General features: G+C 37.1%; 1 protein-coding gene across 2 annotated transcripts in view; it reads left to right on the forward strand.

The window, feature by feature from the left end:
• Positions 1-22404, forward strand: part of LOC136250691 (kinesin-like protein KIF21A) — a 465334-nt gene that overhangs the window by 328989 nt on the left and 113941 nt on the right. For both annotated transcript variants that reach the window (XM_066042921.1, XM_066042922.1), the window contains exons 27-29: positions 1329-1391; positions 11698-11820; positions 16797-16898. In XM_066042921.1, coding sequence (XP_065898993.1) covers positions 1329-1391; positions 11698-11820; positions 16797-16898 — 288 coding nt within the window. The remainder of the gene's footprint in view (positions 1-1328; positions 1392-11697; positions 11821-16796; positions 16899-22404) is intronic.

Genomic DNA, 22404 nt, shown 5'->3' on the forward strand with positions numbered 1-22404 from the left:
TGGAAACAAGTCACATTGTAGAGAGATCAGGTAGTGTAAGTTACCTTGTAGAGAGTTCAGCTACAAAGAAACCACCATGTAGAGAGTTTAGCTGCAAACAAATCACCCAGTAGAAAGTTCAGCTATGAACAGATCACCCTGTTGAGAGTTCAGTTAGAAACAAGTCATCCTGTAGAGAGATCACCTAGAAGGATCACCTTGTAGAGAGTTCAGCTACAAACAAATCACCTGTAGAGAGTTCAACTACAAACAAATCGCCTTGTAGATAGATCAGCTAGAAAAAGTTACCTTGTAGAGAGTTCAGCTACAAAGAAATCACCCTGTAGAGAGTTCAGCTACAAAGAAATCATCATGTAGAGAGTTCAGCTGCAAACAAATCAGCCTGTAGAGAATTCAACTACAAACAGATAACCCTGCAGAGAGTTCAGCTAGAGTCAAGTCACCCTGTAGAGAGAATCCTGTAAAGAGTTCATCTACGTACAAGCAGATCACCCTGTAGAGATTTCAGCTACATTTCAAGTCACCCAGTAGAGAGATCAGCTGCAAATTATCCTGTGGGGATTAATTGACATGTAATAAATATATGCTCTCTTTTTATATTATGAACTCTTGATATATGCATTATATATATAATTTGTACATTTACTGATAAAATCAGAATGAGTTAAAGTGTTTATAAAATCTGCTTCACCTTTTTCTTTTTCCTGTGGTAATGAAAAATATATAGGTTAAAAAGCCCCAAAGCTGGCCATAGGCCATCTTTGGGGTATACAAATACAAAAAGAAGTGAAATCTAATCAAAAACAGCCAAGCTGTAAAAAAGGAGTGCGGCCCTTGAAAAGGCTATGGTGAAAAAAGATGTGAAATCCAAGGTGGCGGCCAAGAAATGGCTGTGATGGTAGGTTAATGGTAAAAATTTTAATAACAACAATTCAGGTGAATTTTGTGCCAATTGACCAAGCGGCACCAAATTCACCTGAATTGTTGGTTATTAAAATTTTTACCATTAACCTACCATCACAGCCATTTCTTGGCCACCACCTTGGATTTCACATCTTTTTTCACCATAGCCTTTTCAAGGGCCACACTCCTTTTTTTACAGCTTGGCTGTTTTTGATTAGTTAGGGATTACATGTTCACTGGTATATTCTCAGGTATAATTTTCCTCTACTGTTTTACTGCTTATTATTCCTATTATCAACCTCCCTCATTTTATTACTATTTTATTTCTACGATCCTAATCGAACTTAAAATTCCTTAGTTTTCCTTGTACTGTACTTGTGATGTCAGTATAGTTCTTGCATATATTTTGTTATCACTGATTGTAGAAACGACAAGAGCTAAGTGAACGTATCCAGACTGTGACAAACTCACTAATAATGTCTCAACAGGTAAAGTTAAATTATGTGTGTTGTTTGTGATGAGTGATGCATGGTTATTGTGCTGCTTGTATGTATGTGTTAGACTAGGGTTCCAGTCTCAATTTTTAGATACAGGTGTATACAGTTCCAAATACACAGAAGTTGTAGAGGTTTTGTATTCTAGAATTGCCGCAGCCCAATAAGTGTTATGAAAACAAAAACACTAGACACACGTGCAGGTGACTAGTGCATTGTAAACCATGGTATTGGTTTATAACAGAGATCATCTACAAAATCCTAATACAGTATAGAAAACTCACCTTAACACTATATTTGAAAAAGACAAAAAAGAAACCTTAAAGAGAAGAAGCCTTAGACGCTGATTTGTATGAAATATAGTCTAACTAATGAGTATGAAGTCAAAAGGAACCGATAGAAGTGAAACTTAATATACCAGGCTTATTATATTTTGCACAGACCTATAACACAATCTGTACTTTTTGGGGTTCTATAAACCTGTATAGTCTTTTCCTGTGACTTGCTCCATGTCTATGGCTTCTCATTGCACTGAAAACATAAATTCTCAAGTTTTTTTTAAACCAGGTGCTCACCCACAGCCAGCCTGGCCAGCTGTGTCCTGGTTTCCTGAAATTGGTTTGACCAAAACCGTGTGTCTGTGTGTCTGCATGCACGTAGGTATGTAAGTGCAACACCCACATGAGCAAACAAGCTTTGAGCTACACTGTACAGACAGTAAACCTTAATTCAATGAGCAAATATGTACTGTATTAAAGCTTAACTTTCTAGCTTTGTTGTGTTTGCTTGAAGGGTGTGTGGCCAGTAACTGAAACCAGGCAAAACAGTTTTGTAGGGGCTGGCCTACATGCTGTAACATGCGTGTAACAATTGAAAAACAATATAACAGGTCTTGTAAGCTACCAGGAATGACATGTCTTCTCGAGTTGAAAGGGGGAGTATCTCCTTTGTATGCAAACAGAAATTAAGAGTATGAAACCATGAGGCTTTGTGTATGGAATCTGCTTATGAAAACACGATAGACAAGCTATAAAACAGTTAAGAAGATACTTCTTTGCGTAATTTGTGGTTTAAAGTAGTTTGCTTGAGTTACGCTTCCTTAGCGATGCAAAGCAACGTAAGTGATGAATTACAAAATAATTGGTGAATTGCAAAATACGTATGTACCGTAAACCTGTACTGTGTGTATATTACAATAAGGTGATAAATTAATTAATAGCGTGCTGTGTGTTAATTTATGAAGAGTTAAATTTGTGAACGGTTAGCTAAGAGATAGTATTTACTGGATACCTCATTTTTAGAAGTAGCACAGCACCAACTTGTTTTTATAAATTCACTTAGCCATTTATCTGAGTAGCAAAAGAATATTAAAAGTTTATGTGTATATAATTATTCGACCTAGCATCACTTCAGACAGAGTATGTACTATACCCATTGAGTCCATAGTTCTACAATGGTTTAGACCGTCTGACTTGTTTGACTGATCTTTGTATTTTTTTTTTCAGCCATCTCTATTTTTGTATTTTAATTTTATAGCATTCCAAATGAACATGTCATATACTGTATCTTTGGGTAATGCATAAAGAGTATTCTGAGATTACTGTTACACAATGATTTTATATTGGCTATTGCTTTCTAGGATATATATATGTAGTACTTTATATTACCATTCACATCCATGCTTGTCTAGAATCAAGACACACGATAGTGTGTCGTGCGGCCAAATACAACAAGTTCGGGCACATGACAGACATGTGTGTATTTTACAGGAATCAAGAAATTGTCATTTTCATGCATCCATAGCTTGATAGTGCCTGACCAGAAATTAACCATTTTTGCTGTTGAAACTTCCACAGAATGGGGCACCTCCTGCTTTAGATTTGAGCTGAATCTGCCATGCCATCACTGAGATATGCACCTTCGAAGTTCATCTTAGTATTTTTCTTCCTTTTCTTCTTCAGTTAGAAAAATCGCTATAACTTGTGCATGCTTTAATCGATTTTCTTCAAATTTGGAGGGTAGTACGAACGTAATACAGCATGTTTGTAGTCCAAATTTCGTACACATCAGATAAATAGCAAGGTGGTTAAATGCAATTTTCAAAAAATGCAATTTTTGATTTTTTATCACAGCCACAGTGTAAACCACTTGAATGAATGGCTTGAAAATTGATCTGTCTATGGAGTAACCATTGTAGTGCAAGTGTTTTGTGGTTTGAAAAAAATTGCACTAACGGTCATGGAGTTATAACAAAAACGCAAATCATGTGTACCAAGCGCTTGATCAAGTTTCGCTGATAAAATGTGGTACTTGGCTCACTTACTAGGCAAACTAGTCAATGAAATCAGTTGAAAATAGGTAGGTAGGTAGATCAATTATTTTAGAACGATCTTTCAGTTGTTTACAGTGAATCAGATTAAAAACCACTGAGTTACACTACGAAGTCAACTAGATGTAACAAGTGGGTGATCAAGATACTCTAATAGTGCAGTCACCCTAATAGAACATTCAACTATGTAATAAGTAACTCTATTAGAACATTCAGCTACAATCAGTTCATCATATAGAGAGTCCTGGTAACAACAAGTCACCCTTTAGAGAGTTCAAGTCACCCTGAATAGAGTTCAGCTACATAAAAAGTCATCCTAAAGAATTCAGCAAACAAAATTCACCCTGTAGAGAGTTCAGCTACAAAATATCACCCTGTGGAGAGTTCAGCCACAAACAAGTCATCCTTCAGCTACCAATAAATCACCCTGTGGAGAGTTCAACCATGAACAAGTCAAATGCTAAAAAAGTCATGCTAGAGAAAGATCAGCTGCAAACAAGAAGTCACCTTCAGCTACAAACAAATCAACCTGTGGGAGGCTGAACCACAAACAAGTCACCCTGTGGAGAGTTCAGCTACAAAAATATCACCCAGTGGAGTATGCAGTTTCAAACAAGACTGCATGTAGAGAGTTCAGCTACAAACAAATCATCCTGTAGAAAGTTCAGTCACTAACTAGTCCCTGTGTAGCGAGTTCAGCTACAAACTAGTCACCCCGTATAGATTTCAGTTACAAACTAATCACCTTGTGGAAGATTCAGCCACAAACAAGTCACCCTGTTAGAGTTCAACTAGAAACAAGTCACTCTGTAGAGAGTTCATCTAGCAACAAGTCACCCTATAGAGAGACTAACTAGAAATACAAGTCACCCTGTAGAAAGTTCAACTACATTTCAAATCACCCTGTAGAGAATTCAGCTAGAAACAAATCCCCCTGTAGGAAGATCTGCTAGAATCTAGTCACCCTGCAGAGAGATCAGATAGAAATAAGTCATGCTATAGAGAGTTCTACTACACTTCAAGTCACCCTGTAGAGAGTTCAACTAGAAATAGGTTACCATGTGGAGAATTCAGCTACAAACAAGTCATTCTGTACAGAGTTCAACTACATTTCTATTCACCCTGTAATGAGTTCAGCTAGAAACAAACCATGCGCCCTGTATAGAGTTCATCTAGAAACGAAGAGAGATCAGCTAGAAATAAGTCACCCTGTAGAAAGTTCAATTGCATTTCGAGCCATGCTGTAGAGAGTTCAGCTAGAAACAAGTTACCCAGTATAGAGATCAGCTCACCCTGTAGAGAGATCAGCTAGAAACATAGATAGTTCATCTACAAATAAGTCAACCTGTAAAGAGATCACTCACTTTGTATATAGTTCAGCTACAAACAAGTCACCTTGTAGAGAGATCAGCTTCACCCTGTAGTGAGTTCAACTACATTTCAATAGAGAATTCAGCTTTCACCCTGTAGAGAGATCAGTTGGAAACAAGTCATCCTGTAGAGAGTTCATCTATAAACAAGTCAGTCTGTAGAAAGTTCAGCTACAAAACAAATCACTCTGGAGATAGATCAGCTAGGAACAAGTCACCTTGTGTAGACTTCATCTACTGTATATAAAATCATCCCGAAGAGAGGTCAGCTAGAAACAAGTTGCCCAGTAGAGAGATAAGCTTGGAACAAGTCACCCTGTAGATTGTTCAACTACAAACAAATCAGCACCCTGTAGAGAGTTAAGCTAGAAACAAACCACCCTGTAGAGAGATCAGCTACAAACAAATCATCCTGTAAAGAGATCAACTAGAAACAAGTCACCCTGTAGAGAGATCAGCTACAAACAAGTCATCATATACATAATTCAACTACGTATCTTTCATGGAGCGTTGAGCTAGAAATAAATCACCCTGTAGAAAGTTAAGCAACAAGCAAATCACCAAGTGGAAAGATCAAGCCACCCTGTAGAGAGTTCAGCTAGAATTAAGCACCCTGTAGAGAGAGATCAAGAAACAAATCACCCTGTAGAGAGTTCAGCTAGAAACAATTCACCCTGTAAAGAGTTAGAAACAAGTCACCCTAGAAACAAGTCACCCTTTAGAGAGCTCAGTTAGAAACAGAGAGATCAGCTAGAACCAAGCCACCTTGTAGAGAGTTCAACTACACATGTACATTTTTCTCTGTAGAGAGTTCAGCTGCATAGATGTATACAATTCACTCTGTAGAGAGTTCAGCTAGAAATACACTGTAAATCATCCTATAGAGAGTTCAGTTACATTACAATTTACCCCGTAGAAAGTTCAGCTACAAGAAAAGTTTCTTGTAGAAAGTTCAGCAATGTTTCTTTCTGTACGGAGTGTGGTTAGGATACGAGCCACTGTATGTGACAATCCATTAATCATGTAGTTTAAAAGTTCAGTCTCTCTGTAGATATTCAGCAACATCCACACCTGTAGAATATTCAGGTGCAAACAATTCAACCTGTATAGCTATGTAGGTGAAGTAATTTGTATTACACATTGTATGATTGATCATGGTTGTAAATTACTAATTAATATTGTTTGAATGTACGTGAAGCTTAACAAGTAATTAAAAATCGTAATCTCCCTCATAATCCTCATTCCTGTAAAAAAGGAAAAAGACAAGTTAAAAGAAATACCCAAAGCTGGCCATAGGCTTTCTTATGGTATGAAATTAACCAAAAAACAACCAAGCTGTAAAAAAGGTGTGCAGCCTCCAAAAAAACTAGGATGAAAATAGATGTGAAACCAAGGTGGCAGCCAAGAAATGGCTGTGATGGTAAGTTAACAGCAAAAATTTTAATAATGGCAATTCATGTGAATTTGGTGCTTCCTAGTGCTTATCCATTCCTGACATGTAGAACTTTCAACCATTGAGTCTGAATAAAGATCTGTGTGTGACAATTCCAGTGTTATGCTTTAACAGGTTTGACGTGCTCCATCATACTGTAGTTCTGCAATGGTTTTTAACTTGCTGACTTGACTCTTCTTTCTTTGTTTTTTCAGCAAAAACTTTAAACATTATTTTGCACTAGTTTGTGTACTTTTTATACTTTTATTTATGGATAAATATGCAAGAGAATTATTGCGTAAGATGACAACAGACTACAAAACAAAGATGCCTGTGGTACTTGAAGGTACACAGTATTAGACAAGTCCATCATCAAATTGCATGTACAGTAGTGATTCAATAATCAGCTTTCAACTATATAATACTTTGTACACTGTAAGTAATATCTAATCCCAAACAGCCAAGCTGTAAAAAAAAGAGTGCGGCCCTCAAAAAGGCTATGGTAAAAAAAAAGATGTGAAATCCAAGGTGACAACCAAGAAATGGTTGTGATTATAGGTTAATTGTTAATTTTTTTATAACGACAGTTCAGGTGAATTTGGTGCCGCTTGATTTTGGTAAATTCAGGTGAATTTGGTGTCACTTCTTTTTGTATTTGTATTCCCCAAAGCCGGCCATAGTTTGGGGCTTTTTTAACTTATCTTTTTTTCTTTACCACAGGAAGAAGAAAAAGATAAAGCAGATTTTTAATACTTTAACTATTTCTGATTTTATCAGTAAATATACAAATCAAGACACACGGTAGTGTGTCGTGTGGCCCAAGGAGCTGGCGCGCCACACCGTGAGTATATTGACAGGAAGAACGAAAACGTCATTTTCACACCTTTGTATCTCGGTGATCACGTATCTGATTGGAACCAAATTTGCTACACAGTTTCCCGCCAGCCAAGGGAGTCTACATTCCAAATTTGAAGGAAATCGCTCCAGCCATTTCCGAGATACGAGCTGCCAAAGTTTCGTTTTTTTTCTTCGTTTTTTTCTTCTTCTTCGTCTTTTCGCACACTTGCAAAAATTGCTATAACACGCAAACGCGTACTCCGATCGCCTTGAAATTTGGCACACAGAAAGGGAGTCCAAAGGCAAGTCCTAGCATCAAATTTGGTACAAATCCGATGAATGGTTCAGGAGTTATGACCGATTATTCGCGTAAAACAAGATGGATTTGTTGTCACGCCTACAGGGTAAACCGCTTCATGGAATGAGTTGAAAATTGCTATGTAGATGGAGTAACCATCGTAGGAGTGCCTTTTGGTGGTTTGAAAGGAATCGAGATAAAGACCACGGAGATATGACACAAAACCCAACCTGTGTCACAATTACGCGATCGATTTTTATGAATAAAAAAGTATTAGTTTTCACGCCTACTAGGCAAACCGCTTAGAGCAATGAGCTGAAAATCGGTGTATAGCTGGAATAATCTTCATAGAAAGTCCTTGCAGTAGTACAGAAGAATCGGATTACAAACCACTGAGTTATGATTCGAAAGCCAACTCCGTGTAGCAAATGCGAGATCGAGATACTCTAATAGAACAGTCACCCTAATAGAGCATTCGGCTAATTTATTTACTCCATTATAGAATTTTATTACATCACAAGTTATTCTGTAGGGAGTTCAGCTGCAAACAGTTAATCTTATAGACAGTTCAGCAAGAAGACAGTCACCATGTGGAGAGTTAAGCAAATATACCACTATAGAGATTCAGAACATTACAAGTCACACTTAAGAAAGTTCAGCTATAAACAAGTCATGCACTGTGTAGAAAATTCAGCTACAATTAAGTCACTCTCTAGAGAATTCAGTTACACAGAATTCAGCTACACACAAGTCACTGTGGAGAGAGTTCAGCTACAAACAAATTACCCTTTAGAGTGATCAGCTACAAACAAAACACTTTGCAGGGTGTTCAACTGCAACAAATCAATTACCTTTAGAGCAATCGGCAATGAACAAATCAACACAAATCTACCTGTAGAGAGATCAGCTAGAAACAAATCACCCTGAAGAGAGTTCAGCTACAAAAAATCACCCTGTAGAGACATCAGCTAGAAACTAGACACATTGTAAGGAGTTCAGCTACAAGCAATCACCCTGTAGAGAGTTCAGCTAAAACAAATCAACCTGCAGAGAGATCAGCTACAAACAAATCACCTTATAGAGAGTTCAGCTACAAACAGATTACCTGTAGAGAGATCGGCTACAAACAAATCAACCTGCAGAGAGATCAGCTATATACACACAAATCAACTTGTAGAGAGATCAGCTACAAACAAATCACCCTGTAGAGAGATCAGCTAGTAACTACACACAATGTAAGGAGTTCAGCTACAAACAAATCACCCTGTAGAGACATCAGCTACAAACTAGACACAAAGTAAGGAGTTCAGCTACAAGCAAATTACCCTGTAGAGAGTTCATCTACAAACAAATCAACCTGTAGAGCAATCAGCTAGAAACAAATCACCCTGTAGAGAGATCAGCTAGAAACAAATCACCCTGAAGAGAGGTCAGATACATAAAAAATCACCCTATAGAGAGATCAGCTACAAACAAATTGCCCTGTAGAGAGATCGGCTACAAACAAATCAACCTGCAGAGAGATCAGCTACACACAAATCAACTTGTAGAGAGTTCAGCTACAAACAAATAACCCTGTAGAGAGATTGGCTACAAACAAATCAGCCTGTAGAGAGTTCAGCCAGAAACAAGTTCACCCTGTAGAGTGATCAGCTAGAAATAAGTCATGCTGTAAAGAGATCAGCTACAAAGAACCCATCCTGTAGAGAGTTCTGCCATCCTGTATAGAGTTCAGCTAGAACAAGTCACCTTGTAGATAGTTCAGCTACAAAGAAACCAGCATGTAGAGAGTTCGGCTACAAACAAATCATCTGTAGAGAGTTCAGCCAGAAACAAGTTCACCCTGTAGAGTGATCAGCTAGAAATAAGTCACCCTGTAGAGAGATCAGCTACAAAGAAACCATCCTGTAGAGAGTTTGATTACAAACAGATAACCCTATAGAGAGTTCAGCTAGAAACAAGTCACCATGTAGAGAGATCAGCTAAAATCAAGTTACACTGTAGAGAAATCAGCTAGAAACAAGTCACCCTGTACAGAGATTAGCTACAAAGAAACCATCCTGTAGAGAGTTGAATTACAAACAGATGACCTTATAGAGAGTTCAGCTAGAAACAAGTCACCGCGTAGAGAGATCAGTTAGAAACAAGTTAGATCAGCTAGAAACAAGTCACCTGTGGAGAGATCAGCTACAAAGAAATCATCCTATAGAGAAATCAGCTACAATCAAGTTACACTATAAAGAGATCAGCTAGAAACAAATCATCTTGCAGAGAGTTCAGGTGCAAACAATCACCCTGTAGAGAGTTCAGCCACCCTGTAGAGAGTTCAGCTAGAACAAGTCACCTTGTAGAGAGTTCAGCTACAAAGAAACCACCGTTCAGCTGCAAACAAATCACCCTGTAGATAGCTCAGCTAGAAACAAATCATCTTGTAGAGAGTTCAGCAAGAAATATATCACCCTGAAAAGAGTTCAGCTACAAACAATGAGAGTTTCAGCTACAGTTCAGTTACAGTATGTAAGAAGTCACCTTATTAACCACAGTATGTGATAATCATCATTCAATGTTAAATATACAAATATTTCATCAGACAAAAGCTATACACACTCCTTTGTTCCACAATTCCTGCAGTAAAAAAAAAGCAAGTTAAAAGGAAGCATCAAAGCCATATGGCCAGTTTTGTGGCTTGCAATACAAAAAGAAGTGATATCTAAACCAAAACAGCCAAGCTGTAAAAAAAGAGTGCGGTCCCCAAAACGGCCAAGGTGAAAAAAGATGTGAAATCCAAGGTGGCGGCCAAGAAATGGCTGTGATGGTAGGTTAATGGCAAAAATTTTAATTACGATAATTCATGTGAATTTGGTGCCGAATCCTAGTGGAGGAGGCAACGCAAATTCACCTGAATTTTCGTAATTAAAAGTTTTGCCATTAACCTACCATCACAGCCATTTCTTGGCCGCCACCTTGGATTTCACATCTTTTTTCACCATGGCCTTTTTGAGGGCCGCACTCTTTTTTTACAGCTTGGCTGTTTTGGTTTAGATTATACTAACATCAGTATGAGGAAACTCATTTTACGTAGCCAAGTAGCGGCTTTGCCCCAACTGACACTTCACAAAACAAAAATTTCACGTTTAAACCCCCATGGTCATGCCCATTTAGTGATTTGGCAGCTTGGGCTCGGACTTACGCTCTCACAGCCACAGGTTAGTTTGATCAGTTTGTATTTCGTGTAACTCACGGCAGCTTTCATGGATATATCCTCATTGACGACTAACTCAGCTGCTTTGTAGACTTTTGAGCCCAGTCACAGCCTGTCAGCGAACGAATCGCTTATTAAAATTCAATAAATATGCCATGCAAATTATTTCATAATGTTTGACTTTTGATAGTTTTCAATCCAGTTCCTACTCGGTAGACTTTCCTGGCTGGTCACCGCAGGCGCTCTCGACGGAATCTAAATTATAGAAATGTACAATTGCAAAAAGATTACTATATGATTGCTAACCTTATACATAGACCATCATGCTGCTGAATTCTGTGTCTCGTCCATTCATTACCAGCCTTCCTTCAATGCTCCATAAACTTGTAAGCCTAAAAACGCTTGAAAACTGGAATGCAGACAGAAGGCAACAAGGTATGCAAACGCAACACTTAGTAAACGCAATGCAAATGCAGAGCAACCCAATGCAAATGTAACAGGAACTTTTTTGTGACTGCTACTGTAGCAGTGCATAGCAATGTAAATGAAGAATTACAAAAATCTGTAATTACAATAAATCAATTACATATGTATTATTGCACAACCAAAATCCTATTTGCTAGAATAATAACATAGTAATACATAGATGGTTAATTCCACGTGAATTATCTAGCTGTATGGGGCCTGGTTTTTAGAAATAGCACAATATCAACTTGTTTTGTGTTTGTGTGTGTGTATGTGTGTGTGTGTGTGTGTGTGTGTGTGTGTGTGTGTGTGTGTGTGTGTGTGTTATGAACACTGTGAAACATTTACAGTCTATATGTGCACATAGGATTGCTTGCCATTAGAGGGACTAAGAGATGAACTGGAAACCCTAAAGGATAATTTAGATTATGTTCAAGACAGAATCAAAAGTGGACAAAATGATATCATGGCTCTAATGGAAACTAAAACTGTATGTACTGTTGCAGTTGTATGTTTGACTCACTGTACATGTATATCACACATCAAATTTTTAGGTATACATTATTTTTCACACAAAAACAACTAAGCTGCGAAAAAATGGTGTTACCTAGGTGAAAAAAAGTGGTGAAATTGAAGGTGGCAGCCAAGAAATGGCTGTAACGATGTTAATGCTAATAATGCAAACAGCCATTACTCAAAAATTTATTAGCATTAACATCATTGCTTTTCCACCACCTTGGATTTCACAACTTTTTTTACCAAGGTTGCACTATTTTTTCACAGCTTGGATGTTTTTTTTTGTGTGGATTTTACTTCTATTTGTACCTGTTCGTTTTTACTCACCTTTCTTCTTACAGTATCTATACAGATATAATGATGATTATTGAAGACAGACTTACAAATGTATTGTATTGCATGCTTTAGTTCAATATTTGGTAATATTATTGTAATACTCTAATAGAGTGCACATTTTTGGTGACTTCTAATATAACATACATAGAATGTTCTACAATAATATATTGGTATATCTATTGTATGCTTTACTTCTGTATTTGGTAATATTATTGTACTGCTCTAATAGAGTGCACATTTTTGAGATCTTCTAATACAACATACGTACATTGAATGTTCTAGATCAAAATACTTCTATTGGTACGTACATCTATGAAATTATAAACGTTTATTATTAGCAGAGTTTGACCAGAATTTTCATATATAAAGCAGAAATTAAGTGAGGCGATCAGCCAAGGTAATAGCAGTTTAGTGGTTAAGGATGAGGTATTTACAGGTTATGTGGTCCCTGGTTTGAACTGTAGTAAGTTATTTTTTGACATTTTTGTGCACCTTTTTACCCTGCACTGACTGCTCTATTACAGTATCTGGAACCCGAAATTTACACTTGCTTGGGTTTTGCTTTATAACTTTGCAGCTGTAACTCTATTGCTTTTCAAACCATCAAAAGTTACAGCTTTGATGTTGAGCCTATTTACACACCAATTTTAAAGTTATTCCCATGCTTGGTTTACCCTACAGCTATGACAGACGTTTGATTTTTTATGTGAATAATTGTATAACTACTTGGATATTCATCAGATTTACAGCAAACTTGGTACGTGAATTCACCTTTATATTATACACTCTCATTTGTCCCAGAGATTGAGACAGTCGAGCTACACGTTTACATTTTATGCAAAGTGTACAAAAATAAATCAAAGTCCGTATGGCTGAAGTAGAAAAAAAGAAATTAAATGAAAACTTTGAATGTCTTTATCTCGCAAATGGCTGGTGCAAATTCAATCAAATATGTTGTGTAACCTACCCTATCTGGTGGACGCTATAATGCAAAAATGATGTGCTTTTGTGAGGGGCTATGGAGCTATGCATGCATGAAAAAGCTACTTTTTTCTTCCTGTCAGTATACTCACAGTGTGGTGCACCAGCTTTCTTGGCCACACAGCACACTACCGTGTATCTCGCTGTATAATAGACCTGGTCAATATTGTTGTCAAACCACAGTATATTAATGAATTTATCCTTGTTTTGTTCAAATTTTGGTGAGACAATATTGTCACGATATTGATGTTACCTGCTATTGACAATGACGCTGCAGATTTAAAATGAGATGTGTAATAGAACAGTCAAACACTTAAAAGTCATATACTAGCTCTATTAAAGTATTCACAAACTTTCAAATTTAGTTGAACTTTCAACCATAACTGTAAAGTAAATTAAAACTATGTTCACAACCAAAATGAAACCATAATATGCACTTACTGTACACAAGATTATTTTCTTAAGAAATATGCATGTGCGTAGCATGAAAAGCTTTAATCAGCAGAAAACTTAACATTATAAAAGGTTGGGCCAGTGTTAAAAATTCAGTATCAGGTTTATCATGGATACGGTACCGCCCAAACGCAACATCGCTTCTTGCGAGTGCGTGTGATTTAAAGACTCACTAATAAATTCCATGGCAGCCATTTGCTAGCAAGTCATTATCCCTCTACATGTAGTTGAAGAGTAACGACTCACTAGCAAAATGCCTTCCACGCCCTTTACATTGTAATTACCGTAGAGTGAAGTTTTTAAGTGCATGTGTCTATTAAGCGCGTATTATTTGTTAAGTGCATACATATTTCTTGTGACTAACCATTGCTGATAAGCGCACATGGCCCAATGTGAGGCTCAACATGCAAAAAAGCTACACATTGGAAGAAAAACTGTAAGTGCTGCAAAATTAATGTCTCCTTAAGCGCTTATGTTTCCCTTGAGGTATCCCTTCACTATGTATACAACAAATCAGCCTTCTGAATTGCAATATTCTTGTCCTTATACACTGGTGTGGTGACCACGAACTACTCTATCACAGTGTAGTGATTCCGTGTTAAGCACACCATAAATATTAATTAGGCATATGCGCCTAACAGATACCGTAATTTGCTTTATTTTTGTGCAAAAAAATTTTAATATATTTGTATGATTTACATGAATGACTGGTTTATTAGAGTAGTTTGATCTTGTGTAAGAAATTTTCGTGCAAACTTTGCATATGAATATTATTTATTAAAAATAGCAAATTGCGGTAGTATTATTTTTACCAAAGTTTTCTCTGATAATTATAAGTGCATATGCTTAACAATCCAACTCTGCAGTAGTGGGCTTTTTTAATTGCACGCACTCATGAGAAACGATATTACACTTGGGCGGTACCGTACATATCACAGTAATTCCAAGACTACTGGGTGTACATGAGAAACAGGACATTGCAATATAGTCTTACCAAAGTATTAACAAAACCATAATACTATAATTATTTGAGACCTCAAAACTAAATTCAAAGTACCGAATACGTATGTAGAAGTACTTACATGTAATAGTAAAATTGGGATCAAATTGACATGCATGTTCACAGTAGGGGTAACGCTTTTTTGTTTGGATTTGCATTTTCAAACTGTCTTCTGTTATCAATGTTTTCTTGTACTGTATATAGCTGGAAACAGAGGAGGTGGAAGTGGTTTAAGTGCCAATAAAATGAATTATGCAAACCCTTGGTTTGGGATGAACTAAAATGTGTGGATTATGTAACAAAGTTTTGCATCATTGTTACTGGGTGTATGTTAAGAATATGTATATTTGTCTCGCTACTATACACAGGAAAGTGTTTCATCAGTGTTTACAATGAAAACTAAGCGCTTTTGTGAAACAAAGTACATCATTTGAATCCTCACACAATGTGTAATGGAAAGAGCCAGTGATCCCCACCATTCGCTGGTTATGTATTGCGACTATTGATGTTCACATGATGTTCCAAACAAAACTATGTAATTAATGTAATATTTTCAAGTAGCGTCTAAAACGCTTCCATACTCCTCTGAGTTGGTAACAAGCATAACATTAATACTTATAGTTATTAAATTAGTTCACTTTATCATCTTTAAAATTGTGAATATACATGATCAACATCAGCCAAATGCACTAATATGTGTACATCATAATGGACATTAAACTATATCAAAACGGTATGGTAGTACGGATCCCCCTGAAAATTTTGCATGCCACCTAAAATTCCACCTTTGAAAATCATCCTAGAGAAATCTTACAAGATGAAAGTCACCGTTATGGAATATTACTAGTCCATATGATGTATAACACAGCATTAATTATAATAAAACACTTACGTGCAGGAGGCCGGATATAGAACTTTAAAAAATCGCCAAAACCGAATTTTAGACTGACTGCCTGATTGACCACAGTCACAAGGCTAGAGGCCAAACAAAGCAGCACACGGCCACCATTTTACGCCACAAAAACAAACTCACCAGTGGGATGTGCCTTTTTGGGTTCTGATGAGTGTAGGCCCTATGCGCCTGTCTTTTCTTTTATCTTAAATCAAGCTGCTTGTCTTCTTCATCCAACGAAACCATATTGAGGCCCCTTATTGGTATAGCTAGCTGCACACCCTTTCGCTGACTCGCAATACTCTAATACAACTGTCACTCTAAATACAAACAGTCACTCTAATTCAACAGTCATGTATGTGATATTCTAATTGAACAGTCATAAGTTACACTGTAGCTAGCTAGCTGTGCTCCAACAAGAAACTAAACAAACTAGTATTTTAAAAAAATGTTAATTTAAAAATGAAGTAGGGATCTATGTAATAAAAGTAGTGAAACAAGAGATGAATGATGGTATTACAGCATAGCTCAGTGGGAAAGTTCCTACTTTGGCATATTAGCTCTAAATTGTTTTTTTTTTTTCAGTGCTAAAGTAGGGACTTCCCACCAAGCTATGCTGTAATACCATCATTCATCTCGTTTCACTATTTTTATTGCATAGATCCCTACATCATTTTTAAATTAACAATTTTTTTCGAAATACTAATAGTAAATATGTATATTACGTGCCGGCTTCTTGGGCCTCACGTACCGTGTGTCTTGATGTACATAGTTTTTGATACTATTCACCTGACTGTGCATGACCACTCCACAATTCCCATGTGACTTTGATGCCAGAGTTTCCTTACAAAAGGGCTGTAGAATTTCTGGACATCTGCATTACAGTTGGTTGACGTTCACCTGAGTCCTTGTATTTTCTTAATAACTCTTGTTACATGAACCAGCTGCCCAAACATTTGCTATTGCTGCAAAGCCTTTTAAACCCAAGAACTATTTATCAAAAAAACACTTTGATGCGGACAAGAACAAGTGAGTTATTGGGCTTTAATACAACTACAGTAGTATAGAAGATTCAGGTACGCAAACATGTTTACAACAATGAAAACATGCTTGTTCCAGTACAATACCATTGGGAGTGAGCACATGTCACCTCTTTGATATCACTGTATTTGGCCGGGGGCTCAGGTGAACACGAACTGACTATAGTAATTGTGTTATGAATAATATGAATTGTACAAAATAAAAATACTTTTGTATGTAAGCCATATATACATGTACTGTACTATAGGATGAAGGAGACACTACACAAGTTTCAACTTTAATTCATGGTTGTACAGTCAGAGAAGCCAAATATTTGTTGGAACATTTTGTTGATACTGTTGTAAAAATAGTAAGTTAAGGAAATTATACTGTATCATGTACATACAGTATACATGCAGAGATATGGTATGGTATATTAATAGCAAGAGTCCTCTTTATTATGGACTGTATCAAGACTCACAGTAGTGAGTCGTGTGGCCAATAGACTATGAAGCACACACCCAATTAAAAGACGCTCAGCCACTACTGTGAGTTATTTACATGTAGGGACTGTTTCACAATATTAGCCCTGTATTATACAACATCTTTTAATAGATTTGTATTGCATTATGTAATAAAAATATCTTTAGTTGTCATAGTAGTAGTAGTAGTAGTAGTAGTAGTTTTCTTGCGACCTTGCTAGAATAAAAAAATACGCGTATTTAGATATATTTTGCTTTATTTCTCTACCTTGTGTTATACCTATTGTCATGTTATACCAGTCAACATACTCGTCTTTGTACAGTCCATTTAGCAGACTAGCACATGATTCTGGTTTGCTCCTATGCAAATTTTCTTTGATCAAAACTCTAACCCAGACAATGACTTTTAAAGACACGATGTGGACACAAACCCTAATTGATAACTTACAAAGGTGTTGTGAAAGCGTCAAGAATGTAAGTTCCTTAGGGAAGCATTTCAAGCATAAATCCTGTAGATTCTATTTAGTGCCACACAACTTTTGGTGTATTACAATTGTTTGAACCTTTGTGACTTTTTACTACAAAATGTAAATGAAAACTTCTGAACAAGCTTACCAACATATACTCACCCATGGACGATCAGTCACATCGTGGCTTTCATCATGCATGCTAATTAGTACACATAAACAACATACATATTAATTGTTTCTAATATTAATTTCTGATGATACAGTGGGATATTGACATAACCAGGAAACATTTCTTGGTGCATAGACTGACCTGGAAATTCATAACGCCCTTGATGTCACTACAGTCTATATACACTGATAATTGAGAACTACTATACAAACAGAACACATAAAACAATTGCAATAATACAATTCCTCTGTACATCAACTGACCTGAAATTCATGACACTCTTTAATCTACAGTCGCAGATAAAAAAAGTTCCTGTTTCTGTTCCGTTTGCACAGAAACGAAATGTTTGCGCAACGAGTGGAAAATGCGAGCACTATTGTTCTTTTTCAAAAGCATTAATTTTGTTGTTTTAGAGGTATTACAAGTATTAAGACTGACTACTTGTTACAGTTTGGGAGGCAACAGTCTCACTAGTTAGCCTGCACTCCCAGCCGGGAGGCATTCTTGGTGTTAGTAAGCTTCATGGTCACTTTGAAGTACCTATTTGAACTATTAAACTAATGCAGAAGCTACTACAGGATGCTTAGAGAAGCTGTGTGGCAATCGAGTATTATGATAATATTATTATTGTTATTATTCATATTACAGTTGCATGGTAGGTACACTACAAAAGAATTTTAAGAATAGCGTTAGCTAAGAATACCGTGTTTCTATAGCCCTTACTGTTCCTAACCCATATACGTGTGTTTTACCCAGCCAGATACCCACAGCTTACTGTAGCAGCAGCATTGGAGTGGAGTTGGAGTACTGACATCTGAGATGGATGCCATGGAGGCAATAAAGCTTTTATTTTCTTGCTATAGCTAAAGCAATAATTGCTAACTGTAATATATTAACAAGTTACAATTCCTACAATTTAAATCTAAGGAATTCACACACCACACAAAAAAACCTGACTAACCACTTATTGTAGTAAATTCAACCATTGCTAGCCAAGCCAGGTACGAGAACAAGTGATTTGTACAACAGTTTGTATTATATCCAAGACAGACAGGTTAGTTTTAATTGTTCTGCATCAGTTTTATGCATGTCACAGGATGATCTGTCAACAATGGCGACTCCTGGTGATGAAATATAAGCCGGATTCTCGTGGTCTGTATAAGTCATTCAATGCTTTACTATTCAGTTGATAACCTTGTGGTATTGTAAATCCGTTTCAGTTGATAGACTATTTTAATTATTAAACATACAAACATTTTTTTTGATGTAATGTTTGTATGCATGCGTGTCGGCTTTGTCTCCAGCTCGCTCTAGCTACAGCTGTCAGCAGTTCTCATCACGTCTTCAGCAGCAGTTGTAGCTTCTGTTTTCTTCCCAAGCTAGTTAATCATGAAGGCGTTATCAGGTGTAACTAATTAATAATCATACATACAGCACCATAGGAACACACAAATTATACGTGTAGATAATATCGCTGCTTACCTGTTGACTGGAACAGCTTTTAGTTTTGGCGAGTCGTGAAGCCTTGTGCGAAACTGTACAATACCTTGCCTCCAACTGGCCACATACGTTCTGGGGTTGCTGCGATTATTTAAAACGGAATGTGAATGCAAACTGAACTGCGTGTAAATACCGTTCAACGAAACGGAAACAGGAACTTTTTTTTTGTCCGCTACTGTAAGTTTTCCTAGTTATGCATGACCACATCCTACTGCTAGAAGGTAAACCACTATGACCAGATAGCCTGCAAAAGCCAGCAAGCAGGCATTAAATACAATATGCCTAAAAGGAAAGTATTACTATAAGCAACTGTAGGGTTATTAGTTTGGTCCCATCATAACAGTACACCTGATCTTGGTAATTCAGAGAACATCTGAGATAATAAACAATTATTCTCCTTAGTGTGTAGAAATTCACGATATCCATGGTCTCACTACTGTCCACGTACACTTGACAATTGAGAACTAAACAAAGAGCACACAAGATAATACAATTCCTCTGTATGTAAACTGACTTGAAATTCATTCGTTCTGCCTGGTCCCACGTTAGTATCTACCATGACTACATCTAACTGCTATACTGCTAGTGGGTGACCAGATTACCTGAAAAACTGACAGGCAGGTATAAATACAGTAGTCCTAAAATCTATATCACTTTTTACACGAAAGGTGTACACTGTCCTTCTTTCTGTTACGCTCTGCAACAGTGTGCATCTGTGGTAGCAGGTCAACTCACTTCTATCAGTTGATATCTCTCCAGAGATGGGTCGCTTTGATGAGTACTGAGTCAAACCTGTTGTTTTTTTTTGTCTCTTAGTTGTCCACCACATGCCTACTGGTACTGCAGGGCAGTCCATCTAGTTTGGAAAGAAAGTGTTTTAACAAATGACACATTTGAGAATTTATAAGTTGGCTGGTTTTAACAGGTGACCTTATTACACAGAGACCAGATTAGACAGGTTTCACTGTACATACATTCAGTTTAGACCAGTATGCAATGTGAATGAGTACTTTTTAGTGCAAACATTACACATGTACATTTGCTTACTGCAGCCAAAGTTCCAGGACTTTATGTAAGTGGCAAGTGACAAGACAGTTATTTGGTCTGTACACTTTGTCAACAATCCTATCACTGGTATTTGCTTCTACTTAGTACCATCAGAAATTTCAGCTTGGTCTCAGTAAATTTGCACTACTGCAGACGTCTAAAATCAATTGCATAAATGTAGTTAATCAGTATGTGGCGATGTGGAACTTTACATACTAACTCCATCTTTCTTCACACCTCATTTTGTTACCTTCCATGACATATATGTGACCCGCTGAGTGAAAACCAGCCATTTTTGCAAAATTCTAACACCATATTGAAATACACTGGGTAAAAATACACATGCTGCATAAAAGATTTACACAAGTTTTAATCGCATTTGTACACACTGTGCTCATATCAATAAAACCTATGCACCAGTGGGTTCACTTGCTTATGAAGAGTAAAAAAATCTTAGTTTCGTGTTCGCACACCAAAGGATTCGTGAGTTATAGGCGTTTATTTACGATGCAGTAAAAACAAAGTTCACCATTCTTATTTCTTAGTTGGAATAGCCTTCTTCTTTGTCAACACAGAGGAGTACAGGGAAAATACTATACTTTGATTGATTTGCCAGTTCATGGTGCACAGATTGAGCAAAATCTCATGTTTGTAGCTTGTTTCAATCGTTAGTTATGATCGATTATCTAAGCACCTGTAATTTATTTCCCGTATTGTTGCTTTTAAAATCAAGTTTATCACTGTTCCAACTGTTAAGTGCTATAACTCCAAGACCATTTATCATAAAAGGATGAAACTTTGGCAGTCCACTCTTTTGTTACTATAGATTACAGAGTTGCAATAAAATAGAACTTCAGGAATGTGCGAAAATGGCCGAGTTTTGCTCAGTCCGTCATTTATGATCGAGCACATCTTTGAACGTATCTTATCAATTCTGATTCATTCGACTTCTTCAAGTGGTGTATAGCATTTCAGTTTCTCATTAAAATATGCCTACCTCTCCACTAAAATACACCTGCCTTTACATCAAGACACACGGTAGTGTGTCGTGCGGCCCAAGAAGCCGGCGCGCCACACCCGTGAGTATATTGACAGGAAGAACGAAAACGTCATTTTCACACCTTTGTATCTCGGTGATCACTTATCTGATTGGAACCAAATTTGCTACACAGTTGCCCGCCAGCCAGGGGAGTCTACATTCCTAATTTGAAAGAAATCGCTCCAGCCATTTCCGAGATACAAGCTGCCAAAGTTTCGTTTTTTTTCTTCGTTTTTTTTTTCTTCTTCGTCTTTTCGCACACTTGCAAAAATTGCTATAACAAGCAAACGCATACTCCTAACGCCTTGAAATTTGGCACACAGAAAGGGAGTCCAAAGGCGAATCCTAGCATCAAATTTGGTACAAATCCGATGAATTGTTCAGGAGTTATGACCGATTATTCGCATAAAACAAGATCGATTTGTTGTCACGCCTACAGGGTAAACCGCTTCATGGAATGAGTTGAAAATTGCTATGTAGATGGAGTAACCATCGTAGGAGTGCCTTTTGGTGGTTTGAAAGGAATCGAGATAAAGACCACGGAGATATGATACAAAACCCAACTTGTGTCACAATTACGCGATCGATTTTTAGGAATAAAAAAGTATTAGTTTTCATGCCTACTAGGCAAACCGCTAAGAGCAATGAGCTGAAAATCGGTGTATAGCTGGAATAATCTTCATAGAAAGTCCTTTCAGTTGTACAGAAGAATCGAAGTACAAACCACTGAGTTATGATTCGAAAGCCAACTCCGTGTAGCAAATGCGAGATCGAGATACTCTAATAGAACAGTCACCCTAATAGAGCATTCGGCTAATTTATTTACTCCATTATAGAATTTTATTACATCACAAGTTATTTTGTAGGGAGTTCAGCTGCAAACAGTTAATCTTATAGACAGTTCAGCAAGAAGACAGTCACCATGTGGAGAGTTAAGCAAATATATCACTATAGAGATTCAGAACATTTCAAGGCACACTGAAGAAGGTTCAGCTATAAACAAGTCATGCACCCTGTAGAGAATTCAGCTACAATTTAGTCACTCTCTAGAGAATTCAGCTACACAGAATTCAGCTACACACAAGTCACTGTGGAGAGAGTTCAGCTACAAACAAATTACCCTTTAGAGTGATCAGCTACAAACAAATCACTTTGCAGAGTGTTCAGCT

The sequence above is a fragment of the Dysidea avara genome, chromosome 3, assembly GCF_963678975.1.
Source record: "Dysidea avara chromosome 3, odDysAvar1.4, whole genome shotgun sequence".
In the NCBI taxonomy this organism is placed as follows: domain Eukaryota; kingdom Metazoa; phylum Porifera; class Demospongiae; order Dictyoceratida; family Dysideidae; genus Dysidea; species Dysidea avara.